Source organism: Mobula hypostoma, chromosome 7, assembly GCF_963921235.1.
Source record: "Mobula hypostoma chromosome 7, sMobHyp1.1, whole genome shotgun sequence".
NCBI classification, from domain to species: domain Eukaryota; kingdom Metazoa; phylum Chordata; class Chondrichthyes; order Myliobatiformes; family Myliobatidae; genus Mobula; species Mobula hypostoma.
This window is the reverse complement of record NC_086103.1, coordinates 168,374,188-168,389,205: the sequence shown is the minus strand read 5'-3', so window position 1 is coordinate 168,389,205 and position 15,018 is coordinate 168,374,188. Positions and strand designations below refer to the sequence as shown.

At 42.7% G+C, this 15,018-nt stretch overlaps 1 protein-coding gene across 2 annotated transcripts in view; it reads left to right on the top strand.

The window, feature by feature from the left end:
* The window catches only part of cyfip1 (cytoplasmic FMR1 interacting protein 1), a 155,384-nt gene that overhangs the window by 65,352 nt on the left and 75,014 nt on the right, over positions 1-15,018 (top strand). For both annotated transcript variants that reach the window (XM_063054534.1, XM_063054535.1), the window contains exons 10-11: positions 1,238-1,342; positions 7,804-7,895. In XM_063054534.1, coding sequence (XP_062910604.1) covers positions 1,238-1,342; positions 7,804-7,895 — 197 coding nt within the window. The remainder of the gene's footprint in view (positions 1-1,237; positions 1,343-7,803; positions 7,896-15,018) is intronic.

The window sequence follows — 15,018 nt, the reverse complement described above, 5'->3', positions numbered from 1 at the left end:
CTCTTGCTCGACCCCTTCCCCATACCCTCTTCCAACCCCACCTTTTTTTATACTGGTTATCTCTGCACTTTCCAGTGTGGCTGAATAGTCTTAACTCAAAATGTTGACTGTTCCCCTCCCTCTATATAGGTTGCCTGACCTGCTGAATTCCTCCAACATTTTGTGTGTCTAGTTTCATATTGTTTATATTTATGCATTGGATTACAAAAGTGGACACAATACTATAGATAAATATTAACACCTTTTAATTTTTTTCTGTTATCATTATCTGCCTTGAATTTTTATTGCAGTCTGAGAGGGCAATGAACTGCCTCACCCAGTGTTGTTTATAATAGTTTGATTCCAAGGTGGAACAGTTGGCTATACTTCGTATTTTCTCTGTAGTTCATTGGCTGTGTAACTGAGATGCTACATGCTGTTTTAAATTATTAAATCTTGCAGTATTGTGGATAGCAATCTTATTGTTGTGGCATCAGTGTAAACAGAACATTTTAAGTTGAACCTCTGATCATCTTGTACATTAATGTCATGTGTGTAAGTATTTCTACCTGCACCCTCAAACTGATTGGAAAGCTAAATTAAGCAGAGTATTGTCTCAATGTCTTCCTATCATAGCAATAGGATGCTGGACAATAGCCAGTAATTTTAGATGAGTAAACAGAGGTGCATGGGTTACATTTCCATCCAGATTGACTCTTGTCAACTCCGTTGACCTGAGTGAACTAGTCCCCCCCCTGTGATCAGTGTAATACAACATCTTTCTCTTTGACTGGCCTGGTTCATTGCCTTAGTCAGTTCAGTAATGAATGTAAATACTACCCTCATTTCATCCTTGGGTATCCTGCCTGGCGGTTAGCGAGTTGGCCAGCTGCTGTCTGTGCACACCCAGATTTTGACTCAGTTGGAAGGGACAGTGTCCAGATTTCGTGATTTCATTAAACAGAACTTTTGACAAAATGTTTCATTATCTTTTTTTTATCATTCACTCACTAAGATGCTGGAAGATAGCTGGTAATTTCAATGAGCAAGCAAAAAATTATTTTGTTAGTAAATACTGTAGAAAGCAGCGTTACTTCCCATGAGCAGTCTGTGTGGAGCCAGAGACCATTTAAAAGTTTCTACTCTGAAACAATGTATGAACAATCCAGACCTCAGTAGGTCATCTAGCATCATTTCATAAGTTATATCTTTAAAAAAGCGTTTTGTACCGAGTGTTTGAAATAAGAATATTTTACAGGTAATGGGCTTTGGTCTGTACCTTATGGATGGAAGTGTAAGCAACATATACAAATTGGATGCCAAGAAACGAATACACTTGAGCAAGGTTGATAAATTTTTCAAGGTAAGGAGATGTCATTTTCTCTTGAATTAGTGAAAACAATAGTTTTATCTTTGGATCTGTTTTTCTAGATAGACATGTTTTTTGTATCTTTATAGTATCAGTAATTATGCATGTTAGATACTACATCTTGAAAAGCTAGTTTTTCAAAACATTAAAATTCATTAGGGGAAAAGAAAATTCAGAAGACATAAACAGTCATTGACATACTGCATATCATCTATTAGAGTCTTGTTTTAAAGTAAATTAATAGTGCCATGAAATACAGGGAAATAGAGATTTTTGATTTTGTACTTAAAATAAAGTAATTGACTTAAAAAAATCCAGCAAAAGGCAATTTTAAGTCAACAGCTCTTTTCCTTTCTGTTTTGGATTTGGTTTGAAAAAGGTTGTTGCACTTTTTGAAAGATAATTATGTGCCCAGGAATTAAAAGTCCATTTTTTTTTATTGTACAACAAACTTTGTGCTTACATTTATCAGGTAGTTATTGCTCACCTGTTAACTGTTTTCTTCTCTTTGTTTAATCATTAATTGCACAACGTGCAGAGAAGGATGGTTGCTGTATAGACAAATGTCTAATAAATTATCATGGGTTTGTTTGGGCACTTCAGGGCATGTGAAGTTATACTAGGTCAAACTCTAGAGCACATTTCCTTGCCAGACCTCCTTATTGTTAGCATTTAATACTTTATGCACAAGTTATCTAAAGAATAAAGGATGTTTTTTGCTGAGAACAATGTGATGCAAGGCCATATGACATAGGAGCAGAATTAGGCCATTCAGCCCATCGAGTCTGCTCCGCCATTCCATCATGGCTGATCCTGGATCCCACTCAACCCCATACACCTGCCTTCTCGCCATATCCTTTGATCCCCTGACAGATCAGGAAATGATCAGCTTCCGCCTTAAATATACCCATGGATGGCCTCCACCACAGTCTGTGGCAGAGCATTCGACAGATCTACTACTCTGTGGCGAAACAAACTCCTCCTTACCTCTGTTCTAATGGGTTTCACCTCAAATTTAAGGCTTTGCCCTCTAGTTCTGGATATCCCTACCACAGGAAACATCCTCTCCACATCCACCCTACCTAGTCCTTTCAACATTTAGTAGGTTTCAAAAAGATTTCTCCCCCCCCCCCGCATTCTCCTAAATTCCAGTGAGTACAGGATCAGCTCCTCATGTTAATGGAAAATAGTATAGTCGACATTTCGGGCCGAGACCCTTTGGCAGGACTGGATAAAAAAAAGGATGAGTAGATTTGAAGGGTGGGGGGAGAGATAAAACACAAGGTGATAGGTGAAACCTGAAGGGGCAGGAATGAAGTAAAGAGCTGGGAAATAAATTGGTGAAAGAGACAGAAGGCCGTGGAAGAAAGGAAACTGAGGAGGAGCATCAGATGGGCAGGCAGGGAGAGAAGGTAAGAGAAGGAACAGGGAATGGGGAATGGTGAAGGGGCGAGGGACATTACCGGAAGTTCAATAAATTGATGTTTATGCCATCAGATTGGAGGCTACCCAGATGGAATATATAAGATTTTGTTTCTCCAATCTGGATGTGGCCTCATTGTGATATTAGAGGGGGCCGTGGATTGAGGTATCAGAATGGGAATGGGAAGAGAAATTAAAATGGGTGGCCACTGGGGAAATCCTGATTCCTCTGGCAGACGGAGCGTAGGTGCTTGGCGAAACGGTCTCCCTATCTATATTGGTCTCGCCGATAAACAAGAGGCCACACCAGAAGCACGGGACACAGTATATGACCCCAACAGACTCGCATGTGAACTGTCGACTCACCTGGAAGGACTGTTTGGGGTCCTGAATGGTGGTTTAGGTAGAGCACTTGTTCTGCTTGCAAGGATAAATGCCAGGAGGGAGATCAGTGGGGAGGGATGAATGGACGAGGGAGTCGTGTATGCAGAGATCCCTGCAGAAAGCAGAAGGTGGGGGAAGGGATAATGTGCTTCAACAGGTATAGTGCTTGTTCCGCTTCCAAGGATAAGTGCCAGGAGGGAGATCAGTGGGAAAGGATGAATGGACCAGGGAGTCAAGTAGGGAGTGATCCCTGTGGAAAGCAGAAAGTGTGGGGGAGGGAAAGATATGTTTCAATACCAGAGCACATCTCCTCCACCTCCCGACTCCCCCCAACTTTCTGCTTTCCACAGGAATCTCTCCCTATGCAATTCTCTTGTCCAATAGTCCCTCCCCGCTGATCTCCCTCCTAGCACTTATCTTTGCAAGCGGAACAAGTGCTACACTTGCGCCTACACCTTCTGTCTTACTACCATTCAGGACCCCAAGCAGTCCTTCCAGGTGAGGTGACACTTCGCTTGTGAGTCTGTCGGGGTTATATACTGTGTTCGATGCTCCCGGTGTGGCCTCCTATATAACAGTGAGACCTGACGTAGATTGGGAGACCATTTTGCCCAGCACCTATGGTCCATCTGCCGGTAGAATCGGGATTTCCCAGTGACCACCCATTTAAAATCTACTTCCCATTCCCATTCTGTTATGTCAATCCATGGTCTCCTCTACTGTCACAATGAGGCCTCATTCAGGTTGGAGGAACAATATCTTATATTCCATCTGGGTAGCCTCCAACCTGATGGCACAAACATTGATTTCTTGAACTTCTGGTAATGCCCCCACCCACCCCCTCTTCACCATTCCCCATCCCCTTATTCCTCTCTCACTTTATCTCCTGCCCTGCCCATTGCCTCTCTCTGGTATTCCAACCCCCTCTTCTTTCTTCCATGGCTTTCTATTCTTTCCTATTGGACTACTCCTTCTCCAGTCCTATATCTCTTTCACCAATCAACTTCCCAGTTCTTTACTTCATCCCTCCCCCTCCCAGTTTCACCTATCACTATTTGTTTCTCTCTCCCCTTCCCTACCTTTTAAATCTAACCCTCATCTTTTTTACTCCAGTCCTGCCAAAGGGTCTCAGCCCGAAATGTCGACTACTTTTTTCCATAGATGCTGCCTGGTCTGCTGAGTTCCTCCAACATTTTGTGTGTGCTATTCGGATTTCGACCATCTGCAGATTTTCTCTTGTTTGTCATATGTTACTCCCTTCATTCCCGGAATCATCCTCGTGAACTTCCTCCGGACTCCTTTCTGAGATACGTGGCCCAAAACTGTTGATAATACTCTAAGTACAGCCTGACTAGTATCTTATTAAAGGCTCAGCATTATTTCCATATGCGATGTTTGTAGTACCTGATCAGTGTTCTCTTTGAACATGATTAGGTGTTGAAGCTAAACAACAACAAAAATGTCCCTGAAAGAAATCACTTAAATACTTGACCCACTTTTACTTTTTGTGTGCATTCACTTTATCAGTCTCAACATTTACCTGATGTTCTCAGCTGAGTATTGCAGAATAGCATTTGTTAGAAGTTACTTAAATATAGTTGAAAATCATTTTCATTGGGAAGATGGTATGAGTCTAGTAAATCAGGTTTAAGCAAACTGGATTATTTATGGGTTGGGTGAACAAAGCAGTCCAATGGATCGGGGCACAAACTGAAGAGAAATTAGATAATTATGAATGCACATAAGTACCCAGTTGATCATTTTCCTAGGTCTTGTTTCCTGAAATTGGAAAACCTGGTTACCTGGGTAAGCCACATTTCTAACCACCCCAGCCCTACAATGATTATCTTCTGTCAAATTAGCCTTCTTTAACCAACCCCTATTGATCAAAGCACCTTTAAGGGAAGGAATTGCTAATCTATTTACTATCTAGTGAAAATTGAAATCAAACAAATGCTGGAAGCACTCCACATGTCAAACAGTATCTATGAAAAGTTATTATTTTCGGTCAAAAGACCTTTTTCATAACTGAGATAGTGAGAGAACAAAGTACAGTAGAATCCAGTTAATCAGGACAGTCAGTTATTTGAAACAACTCTGAAAGAACAAAAACTAATTGAGAAAAAAGCTGGGATTTCCTTTGTTATTTGCAACACTGTGCCACTTAATTGGGGCAGGAGACATGCCGAGCAGTTTCTGCCTAGCGTCAGTCATGTGCATTTGTGTGTTTGATAGACACTGCTCTGTCCTTAGAGCAAACAGTTTTTAAATAGCGTCAGTTGCATGTGTTTGTATTATGTTTTCCATTTGGGTTGATGAATGCTGATTCCGAAGCAGTGAGTTTTGATCATTTTGTGACTGCACCAAATTAAAAGCCATCTACCTGTCACTACTCATAACCCACTGGCAGAGATAAATGAAGAGCCATAATTTACTGTTAGACTATGACACTACTTCATACAGGAAGGCAATGAAGGCAGTCCATTATCTGCACCAGGTGCCTGCACTGATTTTGTTCATTTACAGCCAATCAAAAGAACACACCATCGTACACTGGATGAAATTCCATCATCAAAAACTATTAGAAACTAATAAACAGTTTTATAGTACTGTAGTAGTATTAGTAGTGTTCTATTTTTTCTGTATTTCATTTAAATATACATAATCTGTTACTCATTTTGTCTTTTGATTCCTTTTTAACTATTTCCATAAAATTCTGGGTAGTTGGGGTAGCCACTTAACTGGGCCAAAATGTCCTGGTCCCAATGTGTCTCAATTAACTAGAATCCACTATACAGGTTTCCCCCGTTATCCAAAGGTAGAGCGTTCCTATGAAACAGTTCGTAAGCCAGAATGTCGTAAAGTGACTAAGCAATTACCATTTATTAATATGGGAAGAATTTTTGAGTGTTCCCAGACCCAAAAAATAACCTACAAAATCATGCCAAATAACACATAAAACCTAAAATAACAGTAACATATAGTAAAAGCAGGAATGATATGATAAATACACAGCCTATATAAAGTAGAAGTACTTTTCTGCAGCACTGTCTAGCACAGCGAAAATCTCACGGCAGCACTCTTGGCAGAAACACAGCGCAAGCGCTCTCGGCAGAAACACTGTTCAGTGATCTTTAAGCTATGAAGCTGCCAAATCATACCAAATAACACATAAAAATACACAGCCTATATAAAGTAGAAATAATGTATGTACAGTGTAGTTTCACTTACCGGAATCGGGAAAACTCCAATAAATTGCAGTTTTGTCACAATTAAACACTTGCTTTATACGAATAACCACCTTCTGTAATTATTTTCTTCAGTTCTGCTGGGAACTTTTTGGCAGCTTCAGTATCAGCCGAAGCACTCTATCCGGTAAACATTAAACTATGAAGCTGCCCTCGCCTCAGAAACTGACCAAACCACCCATGACTACCTTTAAATTCCACTTTCGCAACACTTTCATCACCATCGTCCAGTGCTTTCTGTTTCAGCTTATTAAAAAGACTGACTGATTTCTCCTTAAGTATAAGAAAACTTAACGGAACACTACGCTTTGTACACCCATCAATCCACTCAAGCAATAGACTTCCTACTTTATCCATTATTGGATGCCGACTAAGAGAGACCACTTTGCTACGAGCAGAACCAACAATAACTTTGGCAGCTTTCAAAATTCTTTCTTTCTGAGTATAAATAGTGTGAATGGTGGACTCGGGCAAGTTCAATGCGCAGACAATGTCCTTACTTCGTTCACCAAGATCGAAATGCTTAATTATATCTAGTTTTATGCTAAGTGTAACACCCTTACAAGCTCTTTTAGGCTTTTCTGATACCTTAGAACTCATCTTGCTAACGGATGCACAAAATAAATCGAGATAAAGCACCTGTTTAAGCAATGGTGGCTAGAGTGTAGTTCCGGGGGAGGAGCTTGGCTGTTTGGGCACGCTGCCTTTTCTCGTAACAGTGAAAACATCTTCTGTTAGCGAAAACAGGTGACTAATGTAGGTCTTTTGTAACAGCGAGGTGTCGTAAAGCGAACGTCCGGATAATGGGTCCACCTGTATATCTCAAGTTGTTGAGAGTGGGGGAGGGGTTGGTAAAACAAATTTGGAAGTGCACAACAGATCAATTTGTGTCTAAAGAAAGAAAAAAACTCAGTTAATCTTACCAATGGATAAATTTGTAGCAGATCTAGCCATTTCTGATAGTTTGAGAAAAGATAGATGAAATTGTTAAGTTCGGCATTGAGTCTTAAAGGATGTAATAGGTCTTTTTGGTGCAATGCAAGAAACCACAATAGCTTGCCACTTTAATTCTCTACCCCATTCCTCCTTTAACTTATCCATGTGTGAAAGTGTCAGTGAGGACAAGATTGACATTGATCGTGGTGTCTCCCATCATCATCACCACTTAAGATAAGCATTGCCTAGTTGGCCTTGGTTCGAGAGAGGTATGTACAGAATTTCTTAAAGCTGGTGATTTTTGGATTTTTAGACTTAGTCTGTTACTTTGATTTTCAGACAAGGACCCCCCCATTTGGTAGTAAAATGAGACTCCTTTATTATAAAAGTTAAATTTGAAAGTTTTACAGAATTGATAACTTCCATAAAAATGTCTTTAAAATGTTTTATCTTTGTCAATTGCAGCAACTGCAGGTTGTACCATTATTTGGTGACATGCAGATAGAGTTGGCCAGGTATATCAAGACAAGTGCTCATTTTGAGGACAACAAATCAAGGTAAGGTTATGAATCACTTGGCTTGTGAATATGTAAACATACAGTGCTACACTCAGTACAAAGGGTAAGTATGATGTGAGGGGATAGTGGGTGGCGGCTGGAAGCAGTGTAATTTCTGTTTAGTTCATGGCCATACCATTGCATGACTTTAGTCAATTCATTTCGGACAAGTTTAGGAAACGTTCCATTTACAGGAAATTTTTGCTGTTTTGCACAAGGCCACCCCTAATTCAGCATCTGTCTTGATGGCAAAGGACATAAGATTATTGAAAAAGCAAAAAACAAACGAGAAAATCTGCAGATGCTAGAAATCCAAAGCAACACACACAAAATGCTGGAAGAACTAATCAGGCCAGGCAGCATCTATGGAGAAGAGTAAACAGTCAACATTTTGGGCTGAGATGCTTCATCAGGACTGGAAAGGAAGGGGAGGTCAGAATAAGAAGGTAGGGGGAGGGGAGGAAGAAGTACCAGATGACGGTTGAAACAGGGGAGGGGGTGAAGTAAAGAGCTAGGAAGTTGATCAGTGAAAGATAAAGGGCTGGAGAAGGGAGAATCTGATAGGAGAGGGCAGAAGACCGGGGAAGAAAGAGAAGGGGAAGGTGTACCAGAGGGAGGTGATGGGCAGGTTAAGACCATAAGACATAGGAGCAAAATTTAGGATATTTAGCCCTTTGAGTTAGCTCTGCCATTCCATCATGGCTGACCCCAGATCCCACTCAACCCCATACACCTGCCTTCTTGCCCTATCCTTTGATGCCCTGACCGATAGTAAATGATCAACTTCTGCCTTACATATATCCACGGACTTGGCCTCCACCGCAGTTTGTGGCAAAGCATTCCACAGATTCACCACTCTCTGGCTAAAAGCATTCCTCCTTGCCTCTGATGTAAAAGGTCTTCCCTCAGTTTTGAGGCTGTGTCCTCTAGTTCTGGATAACCACACCAGAGGAAATATCCTCACCACATACACCCGATCTAGCTCTATCAACATTCGGTAGGTTTCAATGAGATCCTCATGCATTCTTCTAAATGCCAGTGAGTACAGGCCCAAAGCTGCCAAATGCTCCTCATATGTTAACCCCTTCATTCCCGGAATCATCCTCGTGAACCTCCTCTGGACTGTCTCCAATGACACTCATCCTTTCTGAGATATGGGGCCCAAAACTGTCAACAATACTCCAAGTCCAGCCTGACTAGTATCTTAAAAAGAGTTCAGCATTATCTCCTTGCTTATATATTCTATTCCCCTTGGAATAAATGCCAACGTTGCATTTGCCTTCTTTACCACAGACTCAACATGTGAATTAACCTTCTGGGAGTCTTTTAAGAGGACTCCTAAGTCCCTCTGTACCTGTGATGTTTGAACTCTCTCCCCATTTAGGTAATAGTCCGCACTATTGTTCCTTTTACCAAAATGCGTTATCATACATTTCTTAACACTGTATTCCATCTGCCATTTTTTGCCTAATCTTCCAATTTGTCTCAGTCCTGCTGCAATCGCATTGTTTCCTGAGCTGTACCTCCCCCTACACGTACCGTTGTATCATCAGCAGACTTTGCCACAAAACTATCAATTCCATTATTTAAATCATTGGACAAAAACTGTGAAAAGTAGCCATCCCAATATTGGCCCTTGAGGAACACCACTAGTAACTGGTAGCCAACCAGAAAAGGCCCCTTTTATTCCCACTCGCTGCCTCCTGCCTGTTAGCCATTCTTCTATCCATGCGAGTATCTTTCCTGTAACACCATAGGATTTTATCTTGTTAAGCAGCCTCGTGTGGCACCTTATCAAATGCCTTCTGAAAATCCAAGTAAATGACATCCCCTGCCTCTCCTTTGTCCATCCTGCTTGCTCTGTAAGATTTCCCTTTACATAGACTGTGCTGACTTTGACTTATTAGTCTCCAAGTACCCTGAAACCTCAATCTTAATAATAGACTCCAACACTTTCCCAACCACTGAGGTTAGGCTAACTGGCCTGTAATTTTCTTTCTTTTGCCTTCCTCCCTTCTTAAAAAGTGGAGTGACATTTGCAATCTTCTAATCTTCCTGGACCATGCCAAAATCAAGTGATTCTTGAAAGATCATGAACAATGCAACCGTTATCCCTTCAGTGACCTCTCTCAGAACTCTGAGATGTAGTCTGTTAGTTCCAGGTGACTTATCCGCCTTAAGTCCTTTGAGTTTGCCTCCCACTTTTTCCTTTGAAATAGCAATGGCACTCACTCCTGCTCCCTGACACTCACAGACCTCTGACACACTACTAGTGTATTCCACAGTGAAGACTGATGCAAAATACCCATTCAGTTCATCTGCCATTTATTCATCCCGCATTACTAACTCATTTTCCAGTGGTCCAATATCAACTCTTGCTCCCCCCCCTCCACCCTTTTACTCTTTACATAACTGAAAAAAGCTTTTGGTATCCTGCTAGTTTCCCTTCATTTTTCATCTTTTCCCTTCTTATAGCTTTTTTAGTTGCCTTTTTGTTGTATTTTAATGTTTCGCAATCATCTAACTTCCCTTGTCTGCTATCCGATACCAACCTGATTTTCCCAATCCCCTTGCAAATTGAAGTCCCTCGTTACAATTATGTCATTACCCTTAATACATGCCTTTTCCAGCTCCCTTTGCAATCTCAATCTCACAACTTGGCTACTATTTGGAGACCTATATCTCATTCCCATAATGGTTTTTTTCACCCTTGCAGTTTCTTAACTCCACCCACAAAGATTCAACATTCTCTGGCCCTATGTCACCTCTTTCCAAAGATGTAATTCCATCTCTTATGAACAGAGCCACACCACTGCCTTTGCCTTCCTGCCTGTTCTTTTAACGCAAAGTGTATCCTTTGATGTTAAGCTCCCAACTATGGCCTTCTTTCAGCCACACTCAGTGGTGCCCACAACGTCATACTGACCAATCCCTAATTGCGCCACGAGTTCGTCCACCTTATTCCAAATGCTGTGCGCATACAAATACAGTGCCTTCAGTCCTGCATTCTTCGCCCTTTTGAATTTTGTCTCTGTGGTACAATCTAACTCTCTGCTTTGCATTTGTACCCAATCATTGGCATGTCCATTCTTACATTCATGTTAACGTCCATCATCTACTTGTAAACCTGCTGGCTCATCCTCAGCTCCATCATACTTGTTCCCACCTCCCTGCCATATTAGTTTATACCACTCCCAACAACTCTCGTAAACCTGCCCGCAAGAATATTGGTCCCCCTCGGATTCAGGTGGAACCCATCCCTTTTGTACTGGTTACACCTGCCCCAGAAGAGGTCCCAATTATCCAGAAACCTGAATCCCTGCCCCCAGCTCCCATTCTTTAACCACACATTCATCTGCCACTTCGTTCTGTTCCAGTCCTCACTGTCATGAGGCACAGGTTGCAATCCCGAGATTACTATCCCTACTATCCTTCAGCTTCCTTCCTAACTCCTTGTATTCTTTTTCAGGACCACCTCCCTTTTACTTCCTATGTCGTTAGTACCAATATGTACTACGACTTCTGGCTGCTTACCCTTCTTTTTCAGGATATTGTGGATGTGTGCAGAAATGTTGCGGACCCTGGCACCTGTGTTTCCTTTTTGCGTCCGCAGAATCGCCTATCTGTCCCCCAACTATAGAGTCCCCTATTACTGCTGCCCTCCTCTTCAGTTCCCTACCCTTCTGAGCCACAGGGCCAGGCTCCGTGCCAAAGGTATGGTCACTGTTGCTTCACCCAGGCAAGTTGTGCCCGCAACAGTACTCAAAATGGAGTACTTATTGTTGCGGGGAATGGCCACAGGGTGCTCTCCGCTATCTGATGTTCTCCCTTCCCTCTTCTGACAGTCACCCTTTATCTGTCTCCTGTAGCCTTGGGGTGACTACCTCCCTGTAGCTCCCATCTATTACTGTTTCACTTTCCCTAACAAGAGATGAGGTGAGAGAGGGAAACACAACCTGATGGCATGAACTTCCGGGAATTGTGAAGGTGGGTGTGGGGGCAATTCCCGGAAGTTCATGCCATCAGGTTGGAGGCTACCCAGACCTACCCAGGTGTTGCTCCTCCAACCTGAGTGTGGCCTCATCCTCATCCTCACCTCATCCTGGCAGTAGAGGAGGCATGCATTGACATGTCGGAATGGGAATGGAAAATAGAATGGAAATGCGTAGCCACCAGGAAATCCTGCTTTTTGTGCTGTACAGGAGGCCACACCGGGAGCACCGGATACAGTAGATGACCCCAACAGACTCACAGGTGAAGTGTCACCTCACTTGGAAGGACAGTATGGGGCCCTGAATGGTAATGAGGGAGGAGGTGTAGGGGTAGGTGTGGCACTTGCTCTGTTTGCTAGGATAAGTATCGGGAGGGACGATTGCACAAGGGAGTCGCATAAGCAGACATCCCACCTCTCCCGGAAGTTCCGGGAGTCTCCCGCATATTGATAGCGGCTCGCTGATGCCCGGAAATTATATACAATATCCTGGAAATCGATTTTTTTGAGAGTGAGAGCGAGCATCCTGATTCACTTCTCTTCATGCTAAGTAGACCTATCAGTTTTTTCTGTGGGCAAGTTTTACAGTCGACCTCAAAAATAATGACAGTGTTGCTCACTGCACTGTTTGCAACAGTGACTTTTCTATTACCCATGGTGGGTTAAGACTGTAAAAGACATGTTGAGGTGAGTTTAACAGGTGTCATTCGTTCATTAGCATAGCTAACGTTATTTAAACTAGTTGGCTAGCTGCTAAGGAGCTACTCTGTTGATGTCCTACATGATGAGGCCAAACTCCCTGTAGACTTGCTTAAAGTTGTAATAGAATAAACATGATAATATAATATAATATAAGTACATATTTTAATGTCACATTTTCTGCATATACCCAACTTGGTTTACAGATTAGACAAGATCACTAAACAAAGTATTACATACACCCTTGGAGGTCGACCGGGGGTAGGGGGTATATGGGGTTGCGGGGGACAGGGGTGCTACCTCCCTGAAATTAGTTTTTGCAGGGTGGGATGTCTGCATAGGGAGCAATCCCTGTGGAAAGTGGAGGGGGGGGGGATGTGGAAATGTGCTTGGAAGTGGGATCCCGTTGAAGATAGTGGAAGTTTTGGAGAACTGTGTGCTGCATGCAGAGGCTTGGGTGATAGGTGAGGACAAGAGGAACCCTATCCCTGGTGAGGTGGCAGGAGGATGGGGTGAGGGCAAATGGAAGAGATGTGGGTGAGAGCTGCATTGATGGTGGAGGAAGCCCCTTTCTTTGAAGAAGGAGGACACCTCAGTTGTTTGGGAATGAAAAGCCTCATTCTGAGAGCAGATTCAGCAGAGACAGAGGAACTGTGAAAAAGGAATTTTTACAAGTGACAAGGTGAAAAGAAGTGTTATCCAGATAGCGGTGAGAGTCAGTTGGTTGATAAAAGACATCAGGAGATGCTGTCTCCAGAGATAGAGACTGGGAGAACAAGAAAAAGAGAGAGGTGACTGAAATGGATCAAATAAATTTGAGGGCAGGGTGGAAGTTGGAGATGAAATTGCTGAAATTGATCAGCTCAGCATGAGTGCAGGAAGCAGCACTAGTGAGGTAATCTGTGTGGGATAGGAAGAGTTGGAGAGCGATGCCGCTGTAGGCTTGGAACATGGGACTGTCCCACGTTAACTGACAAGAAGGTTGGGACCTGTGTGAGTGCTCATGGCTGCACCTTGGGTTTCAGGGAAGTGGGAGGAGCTGAAGGAGAAATTGTTGAAGGTGAGGACCTGTTCCTCCAGACAGAGGAGGAGAATGGTGGTGGAGGGGAACTGGTTGGGTGTGTTGTCCAGAAAGAAGCAGAGAGCTTCCAAGGCCCCGCCGTGGGGTATAGAAGTGTATAGGGACTGGACATCCGTAGTGAAAATGTGACGATCTGGACCAGGGAACTTAAAGTCATTGAAAAGATCAAGAGTGCACAATGTGCCACAGATGTAGGTAGGAAAGGTCTGAACCAAGGGGGATAAAACAGAGTCGAGGTATGCAGACTCAAGTTCTGTGGGGCAGGAGCAGGCAGAAATGATGGGTCTACCTGGTCAATCAGGACTGTGGTTCTACCGGGTTGTTTTATGTTTGAGTTTTTCTTGGGTTTGAGACAAGATTCATTGTGGTAGAATAAAGGTAACTTTGTTCTCCATCTGGAAATAAAACATTTGCCATAACAGTTTCCATGCCAGCATTGGTTGTCAGAATCAGGTTTGTTATCATTGTCTTAGAAAGCATGAAATTTGTGGGTTTTTTTGCTGCTGAAGTACAGTGAAAAGAAATAAAATAGCTATCAATTACAAAATAAATACAGTGGGTTCCAGTTAATTGGACCATCTGTTAATCTGGGCAGCCACTTATTTGGGACAACTCTTAAAGAACAAAAACTAATAGCGAAAATAACCAGGATTCCCTTCATTTATTTGGGATACTCTGCCGCTTGATTGGGATGCGACTGTTGCCGAACAGTTTCTAGCTAGCGTCAGTCACTTGCGCTTGTGTGGCTGTTATACACTACACCATGCTAAGAGTGAACAGTTTGAATAGCATCAGTTATGTTCAAACAGCAGTGATTTTTGTCACTGATAGTTGGCGAAAAATATGCTGTAAGACAATTCAGAACAGTTTCGCTCACTGTGGTTTCAAGCAATCAGACTTGGAAGTGCCAGAAATGGCTGGGAGCAAAAATGAACCAATTTTGCTACTTCAAGTGAGGAATTATGAGGAACTTGAAGGTGTTGACAATCATCTGGAATGTTACCTTTGGTCCCCTTTGGGCATTCAGCTCTCACCTGTGATTCCATATTGCTGTTTGCATGCAACAGCGGACACACCCTTGTACACCGCTTCGACAGGTGGGCTAAACTGGGTGACAGTAGCCGGCCGGTCTCACCCTGGCGCAGTAGGGACAGCCATGTGAGGTCTGTGGTCTGGATGGTTGAGATCTACATTGAGAAGGTGGTTCTGCAATGCTACGTGGAGAGCGAAGGGCATGACAAGACACACAATAAGTCAAGGTCATCCACCGCAACCAAGGTTGTAGATGCCCTTAATGGTAGGGAGTGTTATGCCTGTAACGGAACAGGCCGAGTCTACAACTCTCTCTGCAG